Below are 23435 nucleotides of genomic sequence, written 5' to 3'. Positions count from 1 at the left end.
AGGTGGATGGCCTTGCCAAATTACTCTGTATCCAGGAATGTGCAGGCTAAGCAGATTAACCATGGGAAATGCAGAGTTACAATGATAGTTAGGGGGGTGGATCTGGTTGGGATGCTGTTTGGAAGGTCAGTGTTGACCCAAAGGGCTGAATGGCCTGCTTCCACATTGTAGAGATTCTATGATTCCATGATTTTATTCTATTATATTTATGTACTAAAATGGCTCTGCACTGAACTGTTTATAGAAAAGTGCGGTTTAGTTTCACACTTTAATATTGCTGAAAAAAGGCACATTTTGTACTCACCAGTTCAAGGGAAAAACCAACATTTATATTTGATGGGTGGACAGTGCTGATTATTTGGCGAGTGGCGTCTAATGGAAACAATGTCATGGAAAATGCACCCATTAAAGCCAATTGAGTTTTGTTTAAATTTTAAACCAGGAAGGTTGACTGTGATTTGTCAGGGAAATAACCTTACCAGTGAATCAGCAAATGGGCATCTATTGAATTGAAATAGGCACAATGTGTATGTGATATTTCTATCTGCAGCCAACAGGACCCTGCGTATCAATATCAGCTTCCAGTACACACACTGTGAGCACAACTGACAATTGTTTGTTTGTGTAATTCCTCACACTTGAGATTATGCAGCACATGTTGTCTATCAGCTGAATCACATCTGTTGGACACTTGCACACATACTTTTGTGCCTTTGCATTAGAACTTGTAGCAATTCAAAATCCAAAATAATGATGCTGCTTGTACAAGAAATATGAACCCCGTGAAAGTCTAGTAGGTGATTGTGTACTTCCTTACCAATCTGAACGATTTGCATTGAGATATCTCAGGGCTGAAAAATTTGTTAAGTGTCAATTTATAGCATTTTGTCTCATACAGTTCTTCACTGCTCACCACATTCATTATGTGCATCTGTCTTGTGCTCACTAGCGGCAGAGTGTTTACTTGAGCTGTGAGGTGTCAGATTTAAAGCACAGACAGGGATAGCCTTTTGCAATGGGGCGAAATGAAAAAAAAGCTTCTGAGAGCACATATGTAGTACAGGTAAGTATAGTATCAGAAACTGTCCATCCATAGAGCCACTACTCTTTCCTTAACCATTGTAGCATAACATTTTATTGTTGATTGTGGTAACATCACATGTTGTAAAACCTTCACATGTTGTTGATATTAACTTTTATTGAACAACAAGGAGGGAGAAGAACAGAAAGAAATGTTGCATTTGCATCTGGGACTAAACGGGCTTGTTTGCCTGCCTTTCAAGTAACAAATTTACAGTCACGAATGATGACTTTAACCAACTCTGACCTAATGGGTGAACATTAAGTCCTGTATGGCTCGTTGTACCCAATGCTACTCACTCAATCATGGGGAGAGTGATGTTCCTTTTGTTTATCTTTTTCAGAAGACTGCTGCTACTTACCTAGCTCCTCAGTGTACAACATAACATGCCTTTGCCTGCTTCACAGCATGCAAGGATTATGCAATACGACTAAACCTCCCAGATCAATCCAGACATCAGAGAATCTTATTTTGAGGAGGGCTGCCATCTGCTCCTCAATGACCCATGGAAGAATGTGCTGAGTTTTACTTATACTTGGCCTCAGTCAGGTGTTTGCGTAGTGGATTCATCAGTATTGGAGAGGGGGTAGCCCTTGTCTCCCAGTAGCCATCTTTGTTTGGCATCCATTTATTGAAATGAAACAGGAATCCATCAGTCGTCAAGGATGCAGGCATCATGGCAGTGTCCAGGATACCAGACACAGACCTTTAAGATTTGATACTGATGATCAAGATGTCTTGTACATCGACCAAATGGTATCCTTTGCTTTTGGTGAAGTCAACTGCATTATGATATGATGCTCTCTACATGCCAAAGTACAATTTGTAGCCCCATGCACTTAGGGAAGCCAGTTATGTTGATAGTCACCACAACATCGTTGTGGCCCGTACTGTGCTGTACTGTTCTATGTAAAGCTGGGCTGCAGTGCTGACTCTGTCACAGGGAAACAAAGTGAAGCAGTGTGAACTTACAGAAAAAATATTGGTAATAGCTCTGATACATTCATGAGTTGAGGATTGAGAGATCTCAGAGTTCCCAGTGGATCCTTGGAAGCAGCCAGCAGATACACAAATTGCTGGAATTTCTGGTGCATTTCATGCAGATGTAGCAACATGTATGGAGAGATGGAAAAGCTTCATGACCTGTGACCAGAACAGAAGTAGTCAGTGGCATAAAGTTTTAGCACAGGTGTCACCTAACCTGCCATTGTGATAGGATGGTCACCTACTCTTTCAGATTACAAGCTGTGCTCTAGATGACACTTTGCTATGAAATTGTGCTGAGCCATCTCATTTGAAGGCAGCACTGTACCTTACACATCTAACAAAATTGCATCGAGGGCATTCTGTGTCTACTCTACCTCCTCCACAGCCAGAAGCATACTGTGCTGTGACGACTTTATGTGGAGGTTGTTCAGCAGCTACTGGTCCTGGGTTCGGTGGTGAATTGCCACTCCTCAATTTCTTTGCACCTTTGTTTTGCAGCAGCCACAGAGATAATAGCAACTGCTGTGGCTGGACGCATTGGTTATGGTTCCTACGTGGGGAATATCAGAAACAGAACAGCTCCTTAGTAATGTGTTACATCACATGCAATGACCAGTTTAACAGAATTACCAATACAGTGGGACATGGAGGATTTCAACAAGAAAGCCAATGGGATGTCTGCACATGAACTGTTGACATAGTCGTGCTGCACACTTTTGGAATAAGCTCTAGTGTGTCACACCAGTACAATAGGAGATTGTAAGCGTGGTAGGATTACTGAAACCAGGCCTCCCCTATCCAAACCTGATCACCCCACTCTCCCATCCCTCCAAAATTCATCCACTATAATATCTCTTGAGACAGCAAGATAAGAGATCAGAATGCATCCTGTTCTGGAGCCTGTCCCTACACAAAATGTGACCTGGCAGCGCATTGTTATGTAATATGCTGCCATGTTTTCCTAAGTGAATTGCCATTGCCATGTTTCTCAGGAGCTCGGAAAATTCTGTCTCGAGAGTCTGTATAAGGAAGAGTAAAAGTATGAGTAATCAGTGCAAGCTAATTAAATGATTCAATGAAATTAAAAGTAGGAGTGGGAAAAAAGATGAAATTTAGAAACAAAAGAAAATGTGAGATAAAAATCTATCTTTAAAGTATTTTCAAAAATGTTTGAAGAATGAGACTCTGTACTAAGTTACAGTGACAAAAAAGGATATTTGGCCACAATTATCAATTACACTGAGTCATAGAGCATGGAAACAGACCCTTCGGCTCAACTGATGACCAGGTTTCCTAAACTGAGAAAGTCCCATTTGTCTGCATTTGGCCCATAAATCTGTCATGTACCTGTCCAAATGTCTTTTAAATGTTGTAATTATACTCAGCTCTGGCAGCCCTTTCCATTAGAGCACCACCTGTATGAGAAATTAACCCTCAAGTCCCTTTTAAATCTTTCCCCTCTCTCCTTAAATCTATGCCATCCAGTTTTGGACTTCCCTTCACTTGACTATTCACCTTACCTATGCCTTTCAGTTATAAACCTCTATAAGGTCGCCCCTCAGCCTCCTACACTCTAGGGATAAAAGCCCCAGCCCCTCCAGATGGTATGCCTGTTTAAACCCATGAATCTTTTTTGAACTGTTAATCTGTGTGCAGAGTTATGGTACAAATACAAATAGACCCATAAAAACCTATTCAGATTCTCCTTATAACTCAAACCCTCCAGACTTGGTAAAAAATCTTTTTTTTTGCACACACTCGAGTTTAATAACATTCTTCCTACAGCAGGGCAGCTAGAATTGTATGCAGTATTCCAAATGTGGTTTTACCAATGTCTTATACAACCATAACATGATGTCCTAACTTCCATACAAAGTGCTCTAATCAATGAAGGTAAGCGTGCCAGATGCCGCCTTTGCCACACTATGATGCTAATTTCAAGGCACTCCTGCACCCCTCTGTTCAACAACACTCCCTAGTGCTCTGCTATTAATTGTCTAAGTCCTACCCTAGTTTGTTTTATCAAAATGTAACACCTTGCATTCGTTTGAATTAAATTCCATCTGCCATTCCTTGGCCCACTGCCCCAGTTGATCAAGATCCCGTTGATCTCTTGGATAACCTGATTCAAAGTCCACTATACCACACATTTTGGTGTCATCTAAATTGTTTATATAAATGATGAACAGCAGTGGACCTAGTATCAATCCTTGTGGCACATCGCTGGTCACAGGCCTCTAGTTGGAATAACAACTCTCTACCACCATCTTCTGTGTTCTACTGTCAAGCCAATTTTGTATCCAATTGGCTGGCTCTCCCTGGATCCCATGTGATGTAACCAGTCTACCACACTGAACTTTGTCAAGGACTTGTTAAAGCCCTTGTTGGCAATGTCAGTGAAGTTTGTGAAACACAATTTCCCATGAACAAAGCCATGCTGACTATCCCTAACCAGCCTTTCCAATTGCATATAGATCCCGTTTCTCAGAATCTCCTCCAACAACTTACCCACCACTGACTTCAGTCTCATGGGTCTGTAGTTCCCTGGCTTTTCCTAATAGCTTTTCTAACTAATGATGAAACATTAACCACTCTCCAGTCATCTGGTACCTCACCGGTGGGTATCAACTATATCTGTTAGGAACCTTGCAATTTCTTCCCTGGCTTCCCACGATGTTCGGGTATTCTCTTGATCAGCTCCTGGGGATTTAACTACCTTTATGCGTTTAAGACTTCCAGCATGTGGATTTCAGTAATGTGGATTTACTTCCCTGCATTCCATTGCTTCCATGTCTTTCTCCAAGTAAATACTGAAATATTAATTTAGGGTCTACCTGTGGTCCCACATAAATGGACTTGTTAATCTTTAAGGACCCTATTCTCTCCCTAGTTACTCTTTTGCCCCTAATATACTTGTAGAATCCCTTTGGATTCTCCTCAACCTTACTTATCTGCCACTGTTAAAAATGCATTTAAATAAGATACATTACGTAAGATACAAGCCTTAATTTTTTTCTGAATTTCACAGGTATCATGTGGGTAAGTACCTGAAATTTATATTATTGCACACTTTCAATTCTTAAGACATTTTAATTATTTTATGGGATGTTGGCATCATTGACAAAACTACAATTGATACCCATCACCAATGGCACATTTCCAGTTGCTGGATGTTGCTGTAGATTTGCTCTCGAATAATGGTGAGTAGTGTTAGCCTCTCAACTGTTTTGTCACAAAGTCTGGGCAATGATTACATGTCACAACTTTGGCTTTTAATTAGTCTTAACTAACTTGTACTTTGGCACCTATCTTGTGTGTTTGAATTGCCTTTAATCTTATAAGATTTACGGAACTAAAATAACTGTGATGATAATGAAAATAATATCTGATTTTTTTTTCCCATTTCATAATGCCAGTTCATGAATTTAAGATTATCCAGTGGTTTCAGATGTAGTACTGTGATTTGTTTTCTTGTCCATAAATTAATTTTTGAGTTAATTCAGTGTGTCTCTTGTTCCTTTCTGACCAGAGCCTCCGGCAACAGATTTTAGAGCTCTTAGGACCCATCTCAATGAATCATGGTGTACACTTCATGGCAGCTATTGCTTATGTTTGGAATGAGAGGAAAGAGAATGCAAGCACCATCAGAAACAAAGTAAGACTCCTCTCTTTTGTAGAGTAATGTTTACAGTGGAATGAGACTTTGTTCTAGCAGGAAGTCCATTATCACTTTATGCCATTGTCCTGCTTTTGACTCTTTCTCAAAGGCAGACACTTAGAGGTATAGAGTCCTACAGCATAGAAACAGGCTCTTCAGCTGTTTTTCCTTCTCCTCCCCCTGCTCCACCCCACCCCATGTCAATGCTGACCAACAGACACCTAACTACACTCATCCCATTTATCTCACTTGGTTCATAGCTTGCTAAGCCCTTGTATTTTAAATGGTTATCCAGAAGCTTCTTAAATGTTGTGACAGTATCCACCTCCACCAGTCTCTCAATCAGTATGCTCAAATTTTATAACCCCCTGGATTAAAGAGGTTTTTCTCAAGTTTCCCTGGAACCACTTGCTCCTCACCTTAAACGTATGCCCTCTGGTCGTCTTCCAGAGATTCTCTCAACCTATTCTATCTATGTCTCTCATAATTTTGTATATCTCAATCAGATCTACCCTCAACCTCTGCTGCTCCAAGAAAGACAAGCCCAGCCTCCTCATAACTGAGATTTTTCATCTCAGTCAACATCTTAGTGTATCTCGTCTGCCCCTTCTCCAGCACATTCATGTACTTCCGATAGTGTGGCAATCAGAACTGTACATGGTGTTCCATCTAAAACCTAACCAATGTTTATCAAAGTTGTAACAAGTCTTCCTTGCTCCGGGGTAATAAAGGCCCCGAAATGCTGCCTTCACCACCAGGTCTACCTGTGCTGAAGCCATTAGAGATTCATACATCAAGAACTCTTGAAGCTAGTGGAACCTACCATTTATTTTGTATATCCTTCCCTTATTAGACCTCCCAAGGTGCATCACCTTGCAATACCAGGATTACTCTATTCAATTTATCAGCTGAACAATATCAGACTGTAGGCTGAGACCATCCTCCTCACTATCAACAACACCGCCAATTTTTGTTTCAAAAGCAAACTTACTCATTATACCTTCTATGTTTACATCCCAATCATTAATGTACATAACAAACAGCAAGGGTCCCAGCACCAATCCCTGTCATATACCATTGCCCACAGGCTTCGAATCACAAAAATATCTCTTCACTATCACCCTATTCCTCCTACTTGCAAGCCAATTTTGGATCCAGTTTGCCAACTTGCCTTGGATCTTATGGGCTGTTAACTTTGGAACAGCCTTCCATGTGGGATCATATCAAAAACCTTACTGAAGTCCATGTAAACCTAATAAGTGCACAGCTCTCATCAATATATTTAATCACCTTCTCAAAACATTTAATTAAATTAGACAGACAGGATCTCCCTCTTGCAAATCTATGCTCACTATCCCTAATCAGTCCCTGACTTTCCAAGTAATAGTTAATCCTGTCTGTCAGAATTTTTTCTAATAATCTGCCTACCATTGATGCCAGACTAACTAGTCTGTAATTACCTTGCCTATCCTTGCTGCCTATTTTGAACTTAAGGAACCGTGTTAAGTATCCTTCAGTTATCCAGCACTTTATTTGTGGCCAGTAAATTGTTAAATATCTCCTCCATGGCCCCAGCAGACTCCTCCCTTGCCTCCGATAGCATCCCAGGATACATCTCATCACACCCTGGGGATTATTGCACCTTTATTCCCACTAAAACATCTTATACTAATCTTAACACGTTCTAGAACCTCATCATTCAATTGGAAATCCCGGCTACAATGTCTGTCTTTTCTGTGAATATAGATGAGAGATCCACATCCTTTGGCTTCACACACAGTTTGCCCCTTAGGTCTCTATAGGCCGTACCTTTCCCAGTGATCCTCTTATTCTTAATATACAGTACATGGAACGTCCTTAGAGCTTTCCTCAATCCTACCTGCCAAAGATATTCAATGGCTCATCTTTGCCCTCCTAATTTCTTTAAGTAACACTCCCTATACTTTTGAAGTACTTTTAGTATGTCATACCTGACATATGCTTCCTTTTTTTTTATCAAACTTGTGTTGGCTTTAAAGCTTGAAAGTGGTAATTGAGCAGGATCCTCATGTATCATGTCTTTATAAAGTGACTGTTAATATAATTCAAGTACCAATTGATTGGGCTAGCAGGACCATGTCTCTCAAATCCTGCTTACACAAGTTTTCCTGTAATTTATCTTCTAAAGCCTGTTTGATATGAGTATTAGCCTTATTGTTAATTAGCTGAACTTCATTCAGAATTTGCTGTATCAGTATTGTCATTGTCTAATCCATTTGGTATCTTCCATTGTTAAAACATAATTCTTAAACTTAAGTGCTGATGAGTGCAGCATATAATTTCTTCCATAACTTTTAAAATGGTGACAAAACCAAAAACAGAAATTATTGGAAAAACTCAGCAGGCCTGGCAGCATTTATGGAGATAAAGCAGAGTTAACATTTCTGGTCTAGTACTTTCTTCAGAACATTTAAAATAGTGCAAAAATAGTGCATTGACCTTTTTGAACTCTTAAGAAAACAGGGCAATAGCAAACAAACATCCACTGATGTCTAGTTGAAAAATACATGTGGTCACATGATAATTTAAAATCTATTTTCCAATTTGAGTTCATCTAAACCGGTCCGTCTGTATTCATAGAATAGTACAGCGCGGGAACAAACTCTTTGGCCCACCGTGTCTGCGCCAATCATGGTCTGTATTCCTCTCTTATTCGCCTGTTCATGTGTCTTCTAAATATCTCTTAAACTTTATCTGCTTCTACCACCTCCCCTGGCAGCATGTGCCAAGCACCCTTTGTGTCACATCAACTTGCCTCACACACCACCTTTAAATAGGAACAGTTATAAATAAGAACCAAACCCATCAGTGAAAAATTTAAATTATTATCACTAAGATGAAATTTTCCTTTTTTCGTTTTACTTAACTGATTCAAACAATGAGAACCTTGTCATGCAAGCGTTAAAATGCATGCCAATCATTAATTCTTTATACATTTCCAAGTGATGGCCACTGACATTGCTTTCTCAGTCTGTAATGTTGCTTTGATCCAGATATTTTTCTGATTTCATTTCAACTACGAAGTACTTGACATGATGGTCCAAGTGACCATCGCTGTGGTATATCATTCTATAATTCTAAGTCTGAGCACTTTATAAATCCACTTCCAGGTTCCTTGGCACACTAAATCAGCAAAGAGGAAGAGAGGACTGCACATGCTGGTGATCAGAGTCAAAAAGTGTGGCGCTGGAAAAGCACAGTAGGTTAGGTAGCATCTGGGAAGCAGGAGAGTCGACGTTTCGAGCATAAGCTCTTCATCATGATGAAGGGCTTATGCTCAAAACATTGATTCTCCTGTTCCTTGGATCATGCCTGACAAGCTGTGCTTTTTCAGGACCACACGTTTAAATCAGCAAGTGCCATTCCTTTGATTGGGTGGCTGTCATTTCATCACTTTTGTGATTGGTTTTCTATAAGACTGATTCATGTAAGAGAATTTCAAGATTAAATAAATTGTAATATTAATATTTGAAGGTTATTCCTGTACCCTGTCCTGAGCAGTTGTTGTTGGTGGAACTAGTGCGCTCCATTAGCGTAATGAGGGTTGAAACTGTTATACAGACAGTGAAAGAAGTGTTAAAACAGCCTCCACCTTCAACCAAGGAAAAGGTACGTTGAATATTGATTTTAAAGAGTTGATACTGTTTGATTACTATTTTACTTTATTGCTGATTACATCTAATTTATTCACTTTTTATCATGTTTAATGTTAATCAGAAACTAGTCACAGCCAAAACCGATAGCCATCTCATGCAATAACATGTTATATTTCTGTGATTTCCATATGCATTTTGTCAACTTATAATGACACAACTACCATCTGTTACAAGATGGTAGTGTGGGCGGCACGGTGGCACAGTGGTTAGCACTGCTGCCTCACAGCGCCAGAGACCCGGGTTCAATTCCCGACTCAGGCGACTGACTGTGTGGAGTTTGCACATTCTCCCCGTGTCTGCGTGGGTTTCCTCCGGGTGCTCCGGTTTCCTCCCACAGTCCAAAGATGTGCAGGTCAGGTGAATTGGCCATGCTAAATTGCCCGTAGTGTTAGGTTAAAAGGGGTAAATGTAGGGGTATGGGTGGGTTGCGCTTTGGCGGGTCGGTATGGACTTGTTGGGCCGAAGGGCCTGTTTCCACACTGTAAGTAATCTAATCTAATCTAATCTAATGGCCATAATATCCCCTATAAAGTTTAAGTGACATACCATAGTGTGCAAACTTTTCATTGAATTCCAAATGAATTATTTCTCTCTTTTGGGCTTATCAAGGACTCTTGTACTCTTGCTAATTTCCATTAAAGATTTTTTTAATAACTTACATCAATCCCAATTTTTGACGGAAGTCCATTATTTTTCATCCTTCTCCCTGTCAGATACTTATTCATAAATTGTGCAACATACATCATGCATAATGTCAAAAGATAGAAAAATGCTGGCTATACCCAGCAGGTCACATAGCATCTGTAAAGAAAGAAACAGTTTGCATTTCAAGTCTATCATTGTTTCCTTTGTTTGGTCACAAATCATTCTCAAATTTTTCACCTGGGTTCTTCATTTGAATATTTCAATCCTATCACAATTATTCTTGCTCTTTGCCTCTCATCCATTTCCCAAAGCTTATTTATAAAGTGCCTCAAGATACTTCTAATAGTCTGTATTCAACTATAAATTCCTACTTTCAGAACAATTCTGAAACCAACTTTATCTGTTTTTAAAAAATGATTTAAATCCCCAGCAATTCAGACAGCATTTATGAAAATGACAAATGCAATTAATGTTTTACTCGATCTTTTGTCAGAAATGGAAGATGTTGCAAATTTAAAAGATTTTAATCAAATACCGAGACAGGTAAAGTGGAGTGTGTGGGTGGAAAGGATAAGAGGCATCCAGAGCAGGCTTGATCAACAGGCACCTGCAACTACAAATTGCCCTGACTAGCCATTGTTCAAATGCTGGTGGGAAACTGCTGTCTGCTGGGTTAGAGTTGGGACACCACCATTATCTAATGAAGGATGTGGGGGGTTAGAACAAGCGTCTAGCTCCTGCTGCAGGCTGGGAAGTGAGAGTCTGGCTACTGTCTGGCAGGTGGGCTTGCTGGGGGTAAATGAAAATCAGAGCACTTCCTCAGCTGAGGTTGGGGCATGATAGAAACAATGGCAATCAGGAGAAGCTGTGGGTTGGTATGTTGGTACCTTGAAAGACACTTTTAGTACTCCTCAGTGATATTCATTGGTAAACCTCCCAGGCTGAGAGTGTTAGAGAATAGAGGATATGAGTGAGTAGGTCCGTGGGAGGGTGTACAGTATTTGTTGAATTCAGCTGAACTCCCGCGCACTCGAGCCCTCATCTTCCTGCTTCTATGAAGCTGATGAGGAGGAAAATTCATTTTGGAAGGAAATTTCTTTTCAGGGGAATTCCATCGAGGCCAGCTCAGACTGTGTCCATCAGAGGTGATCCCAGTTAAACCCATCTCCCGAGCTTAGATCCAGTTTCCACCCTCTTCTCTGTTGACCAGGTGTTGGGTTGTACTTACTTTCTTTGTCTGACTGTGAACCAAAAATGCATTTTAAAAAAGTTTTCTTAGTTGACTCTGCTGTTTTTTGTTTGTCTCTTTTATTAATGATCAACTTTAATGATCAACTTATCGCTTTGGACTTGTTTTCCCCACAATTCATGTTTATTGTTATGACAGAATCTGTCTTCGTGAAATCTGCTGCCCTGAGTGAAAGAAAAATTAAATATGCCTCCCTCCCATGCTGAAAGGTTGGCAATCTTAATGTAGGGGAATTCTGAATGGCTGCAAAACCATTATCGAGCATTTGCTTGTGGAAAAGTGAACAGTTAGTGGGTATTTTTCTCCTCTTTCATCTCTCTCTAAATGTAAGCATTGGTTTAAGCTGAGAGACATGCAAATAACAATTTCAACTGGGGTAAATATAATAGAAAATGAATTAATGAATTTGGGCGGCACGGTGGCACAGTGGTTAGCACTGCTGCCTCACAGCGCCGGAGACCCGGGTTCAATTCCCGCCTCAGGCGACTGACTGTGTGGAGTTTTCACATTCTCCCCGTGTCTGTGTGGGTTTCCTCCGGGTGCTCCGGTTTCCTCCCACAGTCCAAAGATGTACAGGTCAGGTGAATTGGCCATGCTAAATTGCCCGTAGTGTTAGGTAAGGGGTAAAGGTAGGGGTTACGCTTCGGCGGGGCGGTGTGGACTTGTTGGGCCGAAGGGCCTGTTTCCACACTGTAATGTAATCTGTAATCTAATCTGTAATAAAAATGGGCTTGGATCTTTGAAGGTGGCAAGGAAGAGAATTGTTTGCAAAGCAAATCGGACAGTAGATCTAAGATATTGTAAATAGATTCATTCAGTATAAAAGAAAAATTATATTGAACTTGATAAAGCTCTAGTTATGTCACAACTAAAATGTATCCAGTTCTGGTCACTGCATTTCACGAAGTTAGAAATCACACAACACCAGGTTATAGTCCAACAGGTTTATTTAAAAGCACTAGCTTTCGAAGCGCTGCTCCTACATCAGATGGTTTTGGAGTATAAAATCATAAGACACATAATTTATAGCAAAAGCTTATAGTCTGATGTGACTGAAATTTTATATTGAAAAAGATCTGGATTGTTTAAGAGTCTCGTTTTTTAGAATGAACATGTTGGTTTCAGTTCTTTCATATATAAATCGCAGAACTTTTTAAAGTTACATTCTCAAGTGAACTTAACAATCATTGTCATGTCGTCTCAGATAACGCATTAAGAGCTGCCCTGTGTGAGACTGTCTGTGCTACAATGTTCAGGCTGATTCTAATCTTAAAAAAATAGATTTACAGAATGGATTCATGCAGTTTTTTTTGAGCAAAATAAAATGTAATTCTGCACATACAAATTCACCCCACAAACGTGTGTGCATGTGTGTGCGTGCGCATGGGGGTGGGGTGTTAGGAGTGAGTCTAAAGGGGTATAAGCCTGTGAGAGGGAGTGTGGGAGTGTGTGTGTGTGAGCGTATGAGAGAGACCTTGTGTATGAGAGAGGGTCTACATGAGTGTTATGAGTCTGTAGGAGTGTGTGTATCTGTAGGACTGTGTGAGACAGTGGCTTTCCTGCAGACGCTGGTCTACAGCTCTCTATTGGCTTTTCATTCTGCTGTGACATCTAGGAAGAGGAGTCTGTTGTCCTCTTCCTCTTTGGTAAACTTTATACCAGTAAGGATGTTGTTTATGTGTTTGTGAATTTCTTCTAATTTATTGCGCTTCGTGATGACAAAGGTGTCATCCATGTAGTGGATCCAAAGCATGGGCTGGATCATGGGAAGGGCTATTCGTTCGAATCTCTGCATAACTGCTTCTGATAAGAGTCCTGATATTGGTGATTCCCATGGGTGTTCCATTGATTTGTTTGTAGGTCTTGTCGTTGAAGGTGGAATGAGTTGTAAGGCACAGGTCTACTAATTTGAGATGCTGTCCTTGCTGATGGAGTTGGTACTCTCAGGTGTTTGTGTCCTTGTGTTTCTTTGGCTATAGTGATGTTTATTAATGTGAATCAGGTCTTCACAAAGACACCTTGGTGTCTTTGGTGATGTCAAGGAATTCCTGGGTGGAATGGCTTGAGTCTTTTACTAGGTGTTTCAGTTTGCATTGCAGTTCCTTTGCTAGTCTGTATGTCGGTGCACTAGGAAATGAGGCTACAGGTCTTGGGGGGTGTGGGGGGGTGGGGCAGCAAGTGGGGTAATTTGTAGAAACTGGGTGTGTTGGATCCTTCAGGTTTCATTCTTTGGAGGTCTGTCTTGTTAATTTCACCTATTTTGTGAGGTTTCCTCAGGGTTTGCTATAATATGCTTTTCTAACCATGGAGTCAGGTCCATCGCCATCTGTCAGTGTCTGCGAGTAGTGTTTTTGCTTTTTCAATCTTTGTTCTTTCAGGATGATGGTCATGCATCCTTTGCCTGCTGCTAGGATTATGATATTTCTGTCTTTTCTGACTCCTTCCAGAGTTTTCCAGTGTGTTCACCTTTTTCTTTGTGCTTAGTGTTAGTGCTATTGTCTGTCTTATGGCCTGCTGGATTTCATCCGTAAGTCCATTGTCTTTCAGGGTGGATTCCAGTGCTGCTAGGAAGTCCTTTTTGTCCATGTGGTTGAAATTCATCCCTTGTACTAAGACAGGTTTTTCCGTGTCTGAGAGTGGTCAGTCTGACACATTCTTTATCCAAGTTTCTGAATTGTCCGTGTATTGAGAGTTTGGCTGTCGTTTAGTGTTGATGGCTCGTGGGGTTTTAACATACTTGTCCTTTCATGGCCAGCTGCATTAGAGTACAGAGTTATTTGGCATCAAATCCCTGGTTCATTTGTGGAGTTGATTGTGGTTATCATTCATCATTTATTGTAGCATCCTGCAGCCATTCTGTTCTGATGTTCTTCTAGATTGTGGCGAGTTGAGAGATGGTTTGTATTTGATACATCGTGGTAGTACCTGTTTCCTGAGGCATTTGTGTAGGAAGCACAGTTGTTGGTAGGTGGCACTCAGTCAGATGGTATTGGTTTCCCATCTTTGGGCTAATTTGAGCATATTGCGCCCATAAGAGTTTGTGATTTTAAATAAGATTTGTAGCACAGATTGAAGCACCGAGGATCAGAGGGACCACAACTGGATGAAGTGGTTAAGGTGGCAAATGGGAGTTCTGTGTCGTTCTGGAATCCACATTGTAGAACAGATGTGGTTGTAAGTTTGCTTACTGATCTGGTAGATTTGTTCTCGGATGTTTCTTCACCATGCTAGGTAATGTCATCAGTGAGCCTCTGATAAAGCGCTGGTTTTCTATCCTGCTTTCTATTTATGTGTCTTGGGCTATTGTGGTGGGTGATATCTCTTCTGGTTCTTTTTCTGAGAAATGTCTGAGAACAAATCTACCAACTCAGCAAATAAACTTCCAACCACATCTGTTCTATAATGTGGATTCCAGAACCACACAGAACTCCCATCTGCCACCTTAACCACTTCATCTAGTTGTGGTCCCTCTGATCCTCGGTGCTTCTCAGGATTTTGCTGTTGGTCATGTATTCCCTTGCCATGTTTGTCTCGCCCAAGTGCATCCCCTCACAATTATCCAGATTGAATTCCATTTGCCACTGATCAGCTTCTATATTCGCCTTCAAAAAGTGGTGGTGCTGGAAAAGCACAGCCGGTCAGGCAGCACCCAAGGAGCATTATGAAAGAATAGTCCAAGGAATGAGGGATTTTAAAAACGTGGTTCAGTTGGAATCCTGTGGTTGATCTACTTGGAACAAATATTTAGGGGAGATTTAATACTCGTGTGCCCGCCTTTGTTTCTTTCATTTAGACCTGCCAAAGAAAAACTATTCCAGTTAGCTGATGGTATAAGGATTAGTGACACAGTTTTAAGATCTTGGGGAAGTGATGCAGGAGGAATGTGAAGAAGAGTGTTTTTGTTTCAGTGAGTGCTAATAGAGTCACAGAGATGTACAGCACAAAACAGACCCTTCGGTCCAACGCATCCATGCTGACCAGATAGCCTAAATTAATCTAGTCACATATGCCAGCACTTGGCCCATATCCCTGTAAGCCCTTCTTATTCGTATATCCATCCAGATGTCTTTTAAATGTTATATTTGTACCAGCCTCCATCACTTCCTCTGGCAGCTCATTCCATACGCACACACTATCCTCTACATGAAAATGTTGCCCCTTAGGGATCTTTTAAATCCTTCTCCTCTCACCCTAAACCTATGCTCCTTACTTCTGCTCTCCCTCACCCCAGGGAAAAAGCCTTGTCTGTTTACCCTATTCATGCACCTCATGATTTCATAACCCTCTATAAGGTCACCCGTCAGTCTCCACGCTCCAGAGAAAACAGCATCAGCCTACTCAGCCTCATCCTTTAGCTCAAACCCTCCAATCCTGGCAAAATCCTTGTAAATATTTACTGATCCCTTTCATGTTTCATAATATCCTTCTAATAGCAAAGAGACCAGAATTACACACACTATTCCATAAGTGGCCCAACCAATGCTCTGTACAGCCACAACCCCTTTACTCAGTGCACTGACCAATAAGAGCACGCATACCAAATGACGCTTTCCCTATCCTATCTACCTGCGACTCCACTTTCAAGGCACTATGAACCTGCTCTCCAAGGTCTCTTTATTCAGCAATACTCCCCAGGACCTTACCATTAAGTGTATAAGTCCTGCCCTGAATAGCCTTTCTAAACTGCAGCACCTCACATTTATCTAAATAAAACTCCATCTACCCCTCCTCAGCTCATTGGCCCATCTGATCAAGATCCCGTTGCATTCTGAGGAAACCCTCTTCACTATCCTTTACATCTCCAATATTGGTGTGATCTGCAAACTTACTAGCTATACCTCCTATGTTCACATCCAAATCGTTCATATAAATGATGAAAAGCATTGGACCTAGCACTGAGCCTTGTGGCACTCCACTGGTCACAGGCCTCCAGTCTGAAAAGTGATCCTCCGTCACCACCCTCAGTCTTCTACCTTTGAGCCTGTTCTGTATCCAAATGGCTAGTTGTCTCTGTATTCATGTGATCTAACCTTGCTAACCAGTCTACCACGAGGAACCTTGTCAAACGCCTTACTGAAGTCCATATAGATTGCATCCACCGCTGTTCCCTCATCAGTCCTCTTTGTTACTATTCATACAACTCCTGATTCTTTAAAAAAAACTGAATCAAGTTAGCGAGACATGATTTCCCATGCACAAAGCTATGTTGACTATCCTTAATCAGTCCTTGCCTTTCTAAATACACGTAAATCCTGTCCCTCAGGATTCCCTCCAACAACCTGCCCACCACTAATTGACCTGTTGTCTGCAAAGATAATGGAAGTGGAGATGAGCAATGATTTTTAAAAGGAAATTGGATGGACATTTGAGAGAAACATATCCATAAAGATAGAACAAGGGAATAAGACTGACTGGATTGCTCTGGAAGAGAGCCTTTGTGACTTGAATGGGTCACATGATCACTGTTACAATGCTTCTAGGATGGGAAATAGTAACTTCCTATGGAATTCATCCCATTGCAGCCCCCAGGAGGAAACACTGATTGTGATGTCTACAGGGTTCTAGTGACTGCTTACTGTCTAACTAAATGTGGGAGGCAGACTCATAATGCTGGAGATCTTCTCAACCCTGTTAGGAGCAATAACCATATGAAAGAGAAATAGTACTTCAAAATGGAAGCTCTCAATTTGTAACTTCTTAAAATCCCTTTTAAACATTACTTTTGTAATGAGGCCACCCCTGAATGCAACCTCTAGCTGCTTTTGCATCAAGACAGAAAGGGCATGATCTTCGCCTATCTGAAGTGGTGCTTCTGTGAATTCCAGGCATCTAAACCAGTATCTCCTACAACATTTAATTGGCCTTCAGCAGTTATTAATGAGCTACCTGCATGCAGGCAGTTAACCCTTCCCTATCACCCCTTCCCTTTTTACTTCAGAAATCACGCAGAGGTTGGACAGAACCAACAAACCAACTGAGGAGACTAATTTTAGTCTCTTCCCAGCTTCGATGCCAGTCTTGGTGGGACATATGCTCCAACTGGTTAATTGTTTATCTCTATCCACAGGTACTACCTGACCTGCCAAATAGTTTAGGCTTTAATTTAATATTTCCCGCATCTGTAGTATTTTCCAGCTTATTTTGTGCGCTTCTTAATGTGTATATTAGCAGTAATTTCCCAGTTTAGCTCCTAGTAGTGGTCCTTAATTTTTTTTGGTAGGATCTTTCAGGGTGGTATGTAAGTTTTGGATGAAGGAATACCATTGGAATAAGCTTTGTTTCCTTGGGTGGAATAGATTATTTGCTATATGTGGACCTACAATGCCATTCAGGACGGAATTCCAGGAGTTTTTTTAAATTAGATTAGATTAGATACTTAGTGTGGAAACAGGCCCTTCGGCCCAACAAGTCCACACCGCCCCGCCGAAGCACAACCCACCCATACCCCTACATTTACCCCTTACCTAACACTATGGGCAATTTAGCATGGCCAATTCACCTGACCCGCACATCTTTGGACTGTGGGAGAAAACCGGAGCACTCGGAGGAAACCCACGCAGACACGGGGAGAACATGCAAACTCCACACTGTCAGTCGCCTGAGGCGGGAATTGAACCCGGGTCTCTGGCGCTGTGAGGCAGCAGTGCTAACCACTGTGCCACCGTGACGCCCACGGTGGCACATTGGCCAAGTTTTGAGCTAATGACACTGAAAGAGTGGCATTGTATTTCCAAGACAGGATGGTGAGGGCATGGGGTGGAATTTGCAAGTGGTGATGTTCCCATGTATCTGTTGCCCTGTGTATTTACTGTGGTTACCATGGGTTTGGACAGTGCTGCGTAAGAATCTTTAATGAATTTCTATGGTACATCTTGTAGATGGTACACAATGCTGCTCCTGAACTTCGGTGGGGCAGAGAATGGGTATTTGTAGATGCATTGCTAACAGAGTGGACTGCTTTGTCTTGAATAGTGTCAAGCTTCTTGAGTGTTGTTTAAACTGCACTCATCCAGGCTGCTGGGGAGTATTCACCTAACTTGCGCCTTGTAGATGATAGACAGGCTTTGGGAAGTGAAGAAGTGAGTTACTTGTTGCAATTTTCCTAGCCTCTGACCTGTTCTTGTAGCAACTGTATTGATGTGGCTGTTGGGTTTAGTTAGCTCAATTGGCTAGACAACTGGTTGACAGATGCAGAATGACACCAACTGTGCAGGGTCAACTCCCACACTGGCAGAGGTTACCATGAAGGTCTGCCTTCTCACCTTTTCCATTTGCTTGAGGTGTGATGACCTTCCAGGTTAACCAGTCATCATTTTGTAATAAGAGAACAACCCTATGGTCCTCAGGGACTATGGTAACTGTGGAGCTATGACCTTTTATTTATGTGATTAGTCCAGTTCACTTTCTGGTCAATAACAATCACAGGATGCTGGGGAATTCAGCGATGAAAGCATCATTGAATGTCAAGAGATAATGGTTAGATTGCCTCTAAGGAGATGGTCACTGCCTGGCATTTGTGTGGTGCAAATGTTACTTGTCACTTTTCAGCCTGGATATTGTCCAGGTCTTGCTACATTTGGCCATGGACTGCTTCAGTCCTATAATTAAAGAAAAATATATAGTGAAGGCATGTGGCAGCCAATGACTAACGGCTACTTATTAACTAAATTGCAAGAAAATTCTACATATAGTTAAGCAATTTGCCTTGTATCTGTTTTATGTTTCAGAAGCAAGTTCCAGAAGAAGTTTGTATGTTGCAGTTTTTCTATGCGTATATCCAAAGGTAATGTGCTTTAAGTGTACTATATACAGTTTACAATTTGTACCATACAGATCAATTTATTTGATGCAGTTTTTCATTTTTGTCCATTCTGACTAAATCTATGCGAAGATAGAGTTTTAAGCTGGTTCACGTGCATCAGCTTTGTTTTTAAGTGGTGATGCAAACCTATGTATCTGAGTTTTTTATATATATGATAGCATCATTCTGAATTTAATGAACTAGTGGTACAAGGACCAACTTAGTGATCAGACTGAGCTCAAATCCCACCACGGCTAGGAATTTAAATTCAGTTCCTTTAGCGAAGTAAATCTTATTTGGTTTTCTTATTTATGTGATTCAACTCTTGGAGCATTGCAGTTGACTTTTAACTGCTCTCTGATGTTGCCTAAGAAGCCCTCATAATAAAGAAAGCAAGAAAGAATCTTCTCAAGGGCAGTTTAAGATGAGTAAAAAATAGCCACATTAGGAATACATTTAGATCTGGTCTCCCTGCTATAGAAATGAAATTGTGAAACTTGAAAGGGTGCAGAAAATGTTACAAGAATGTTGCCAGGGTTAAAGGATTTGAGCTATGGGGAGAGGCTGAATAGGCTGCGGCTGATTTCCCTGGAGCATCAGAAGCTGAGAGGTGACATTATAGAGGTTTATAAAATCATGAGGGGCATGGATGGGATAAATAGACAAGATCTTTTCCCTGGGTGTGGGGTTTGAAGTTGAGGGGGGAAAGATTTGAAAGGGACCTAAGTGGCATCTTTTTCATACAGAGGGTAGTGTGTGTATGGAATGAGCTGCCTGAAGAAATGGTGGAGGCTGGTACAATTACAACATTTAAAAGGCATCTGGATGGTACATGAATAGGCAAAATTTAGAGAGATATGAGCCAAATGCTGGCTAATATTAGATTAGATTAGATTAGATTAGATTACAGTGTGGAAACAGGCCCTTCGGCCCAACAAGTCCACACCGACCCGCCGAAGCGAAACCCACCCATACCTCTACATTTACCCCTTATCTAACACTACGGGCAATTTAGTATGGCCAATTCACCTGACCCTGCACATCTTTGTGACTGTGGGAGGAAACCGGAGCACCCGGAGGAAACCCACGCAGACACGGGGAGAACGTGCAAACTCCACACAGTCAGTCGCCTGAGGCGGGAATTGAACCCGGGTCTCTGGCGCTGTGAGGCAGCAGTGCTAACCACTGTGCCACCGTGCCGCCCCTAATAGGATTAGGTTAACTTAGGATATATGGTTGGCATGGACAAATTGGACCAAAGGATCTGTTTCTGTGCTGTACGTCTCTATGACTCTATTTATCGTTTTTTACAACAGATTGTGACTTTGGACATGGTTGTGACTCTGCCCCAGATTGCGTTATTCTGATGCATCTTGTTACTCTTGCTGCTTTTTAGAATCTGAAGTCTGGTTTGTAAAACTGTCTTGTTGGAGGTCAAGTGGTGGTGGTTCTGAAGTGCACAGGGTGAGGGCGAGGGAGTGCCGAGATATGAATTGACAGTTACCGTGAGCCTAACACCAGACAACTTGTTTAGTATTGCTTGCTATGTTTCCTCTCATCAGTCTTTAAAGGTCTTTCAATTTGGGTACATGTATTTGTTTCAAGGAACTGCAGTTTTTCTTTTTGGAGGTATCACAAGTTCTTGGAATTTCTCCTAACTGCTCTCATCTTCTCCTTTAAAGCAGGTTTTGTCTGTAAAGTTTTGCTCAATGTAGTACTAAACAAAGGGACCAATGCCAAAGGATCAATGCAACTGAAAATCTAGAAGAGTATGAAAATCATGGGAGTCAAATGGGAATCAAAAGCAAAATGAGCAAAGAATGACCATTTAAAAAATTGGCAAATTAAACTTGTCAGTGATATCGAACTTGGAGGTATGACACAGTTACCATTACATCAGTTGCCTGCAACAAGAATCATGCAGTACACAAGAGGCTGTTCAGCCCACCATGTCTTTGCTGGCAAAAATATACTCTGACCTATACTCGTCCAGTTCCTTGCATTAGGCCCTTAAATGTTATGACACTTCAAATACTCAGCCAAATACGTTTTAAAAGTTGAGAGGTTTTCTGCCTCTACTGCCTTTTCATGTAGTACCCTGTGTGAAAATGCTTTTCCTCAAATTCCATCTAAATCTTCTGCCTTCCACTTCAAAATTATGGCCCCTTTTTATTGTTTCTTCAGCTAAGAGGAACAGTTCTTTTTTGTTTACCTTGTCCATGATTCTCATGACTTTATACTCCTTAATAGGTCCCCAACTCAACATTCTCTACTCCAAAGAACACATTTTGAGCTTATCCAGCCTGTCTTCACAGCTAAAATACTACATCCCTGGCAACATGCTGGTAAATCTCCTTTACACCTCCTCCAGTGCAATCACATACAATGTGGTGACCAGAACTGCACACAGGACTCCAGCTATTCTCTAACTAAGGTTTTGTATAGCTCCAACACAATTTATGTCATGATTCATAACGGCAAGCACTATGTATGCTTTTGTAACTGCTCTGTTAACCTGTATTGCCATCTTCAAGGATCAATAGACAAGAACCCTAAAATTCCTCTATTTGTCTCAGCATCCTATCCTGCCATTTGTTGGATTGCCTTGTCTTGTCCCTTATTTACAAAGTGCATTACCTCAGATTTATCAGGATTAAATTACATCTGCCACCTACCTGCCCATCTAGCGAATCCATTTTTATCCTCCTGCAACCTTCTCTCACTGTCAACTACTCAGCCAATCTTTGTGCCATCTCCAAACTTATGTACCCTGCCCAAACCCTCATCTACATCATTTATGATTACCACAATCAAAAAGGAACCTAGCATTGATCTCTGTGATACACTGCTGCAGATCAGGTTCCAGTGACACAACCAGCCTTTTACTACCACTTTCTATCTAAGCCAATTTTGGATCCAACTTGCCAAGTTATTCTATATCCCTAAAGCTTTTACCTTCGGTATCAGTTTCCCATGTGGGACCTCGTCAAAGGCCTGGATGAAACTCATGAAATTTGTCCCAACTGCCCTACCCTCATCCATACACTTCGTTACCTCCTCGTAAAACTCTACCAGATTTGTTAGGCATGACATGCCTCTGACAAAGCCATGCTGACTGTTCCTGATCAAACCTTGCATTTTTTTTTTAAGATTATCCACAGTGTGGAAACAGGCCCTTCGGCCCAACAAGTCCACACCGATCTTCCGAAGAGCAACCCACCCAGACCCATTCCCCTACATTTACCCCTTCACCTAACACTATGGGCAACTTAGCATGGCCAATTCATGTAACCTACACATTTTTGGACTGTGGGAGGAAAGCGGAGACACGGGGAGAATGTGCAAACTCCACACAGACAGCCGCCTGAGGTGGGAATTGAACCCGGGTCTCTGGCGCTGAGGGGCAGCAGTGCTAACCACTGTGCCACCGTGCCACCCCATGTCTTATGCATGGGCTCATTAGGTCCTTTGGCATTGGTCCAAAGGTTCCCTTTGTTTAGTACTACATTGAGCAAAACTCTACAGACAAACCTGCTTTAAAGGAGAAGATGAGAGCAGTTAGGAAAGATTCCAAGAACTTGTGATACCTCCAAAAAGAAAAATTAAGTTCCTTAATTTTCTCCTTCTCTATTTTCTCCAATAATTTCCCTACCACTGATGTTAGACTCTCTGGTCTTTAGTTCGTTTAATCTGTCTCTACCACCCTTCTTGTAAAGTGGAACTACAATAGTTGTCCTCCAGTTCGCTGGCACCTCTGCTATGGTTAGAGATGCTTTAAAAATTTAGGTCTGGGCTGTTGTAATTTCCTCTCTCATCTCCAGCAGCCTGGGATATGATTTGTCCAGTCCTAGAGATTTGTCTGCTTTTCTATCAGTCAAAACCTCCATTCTTCTTGTATCATTTTGCTCAAGAACTTTACAGTAAAATATTCTTGAATTCTGTACTTGCATCTTCCTTTTTCTGAGTAAAGACAGATGTGAAATACTAATTCAAGGAGAGGGGATGCTATCATCATTCTAGAAATTCAGCTAATGTTCTGGGGGCCCTGGTTTTGAATCCTGCCATCGCAGATCGTGGAAACAGACCCTTTGGTCCACCTCCTTCATGGCGACCAGGCAAGGGGGCATAGCTTTAAATTAAGGGGGCATAGCTTTAAATTAAGGGGGGGGTAGGTATAGGACAGATGTTAGGGGTAGATTCTTTACTCAGCGAGTCGTGAGTTCATGCCCTGCCAGTAGCAGTGGTGGACTCTCCTTCATTATGGGCATTTAAACGTGCATTGGATAGGCATATGGAGGATAGTGGGCTAGTGTAGGTTA

At 41.4% G+C, this 23435-nt stretch overlaps 1 protein-coding gene across 14 annotated transcripts in view; it reads left to right on the top strand.

The window, feature by feature from the left end:
* The window catches only part of dop1a (DOP1 leucine zipper like protein A), a 355628-nt gene that overhangs the window by 250192 nt on the left and 82001 nt on the right, over positions 1-23435 (top strand). For all 14 annotated transcript variants that reach the window (XR_015758480.1, XM_087991490.1, XM_087991491.1 and 11 more), the window contains 3 exons: positions 5598-5723; positions 9240-9374; positions 19043-19098. Coding sequence is in view for 13 of the 14 variants with exons in the window: in XM_087991490.1 (XP_087847616.1) it covers positions 5598-5723; positions 9240-9374; positions 19043-19098 (317 nt within the window). In the remaining variant the exon portion in view is untranslated. The remainder of the gene's footprint in view (positions 1-5597; positions 5724-9239; positions 9375-19042; positions 19099-23435) is intronic.

Source organism: Chiloscyllium plagiosum, unplaced genomic scaffold, assembly GCF_037043375.1.
Source record: "Chiloscyllium plagiosum isolate Xiang-an unplaced genomic scaffold, Cpla_swu_hap1 HiC_scaffold_10, whole genome shotgun sequence".
Taxonomy (NCBI): domain Eukaryota; kingdom Metazoa; phylum Chordata; class Chondrichthyes; order Orectolobiformes; family Hemiscylliidae; genus Chiloscyllium; species Chiloscyllium plagiosum.
The sequence above is the reverse complement of the archived record's forward strand: the minus strand, read 5'-3'. Positions and strand labels throughout refer to the sequence as shown.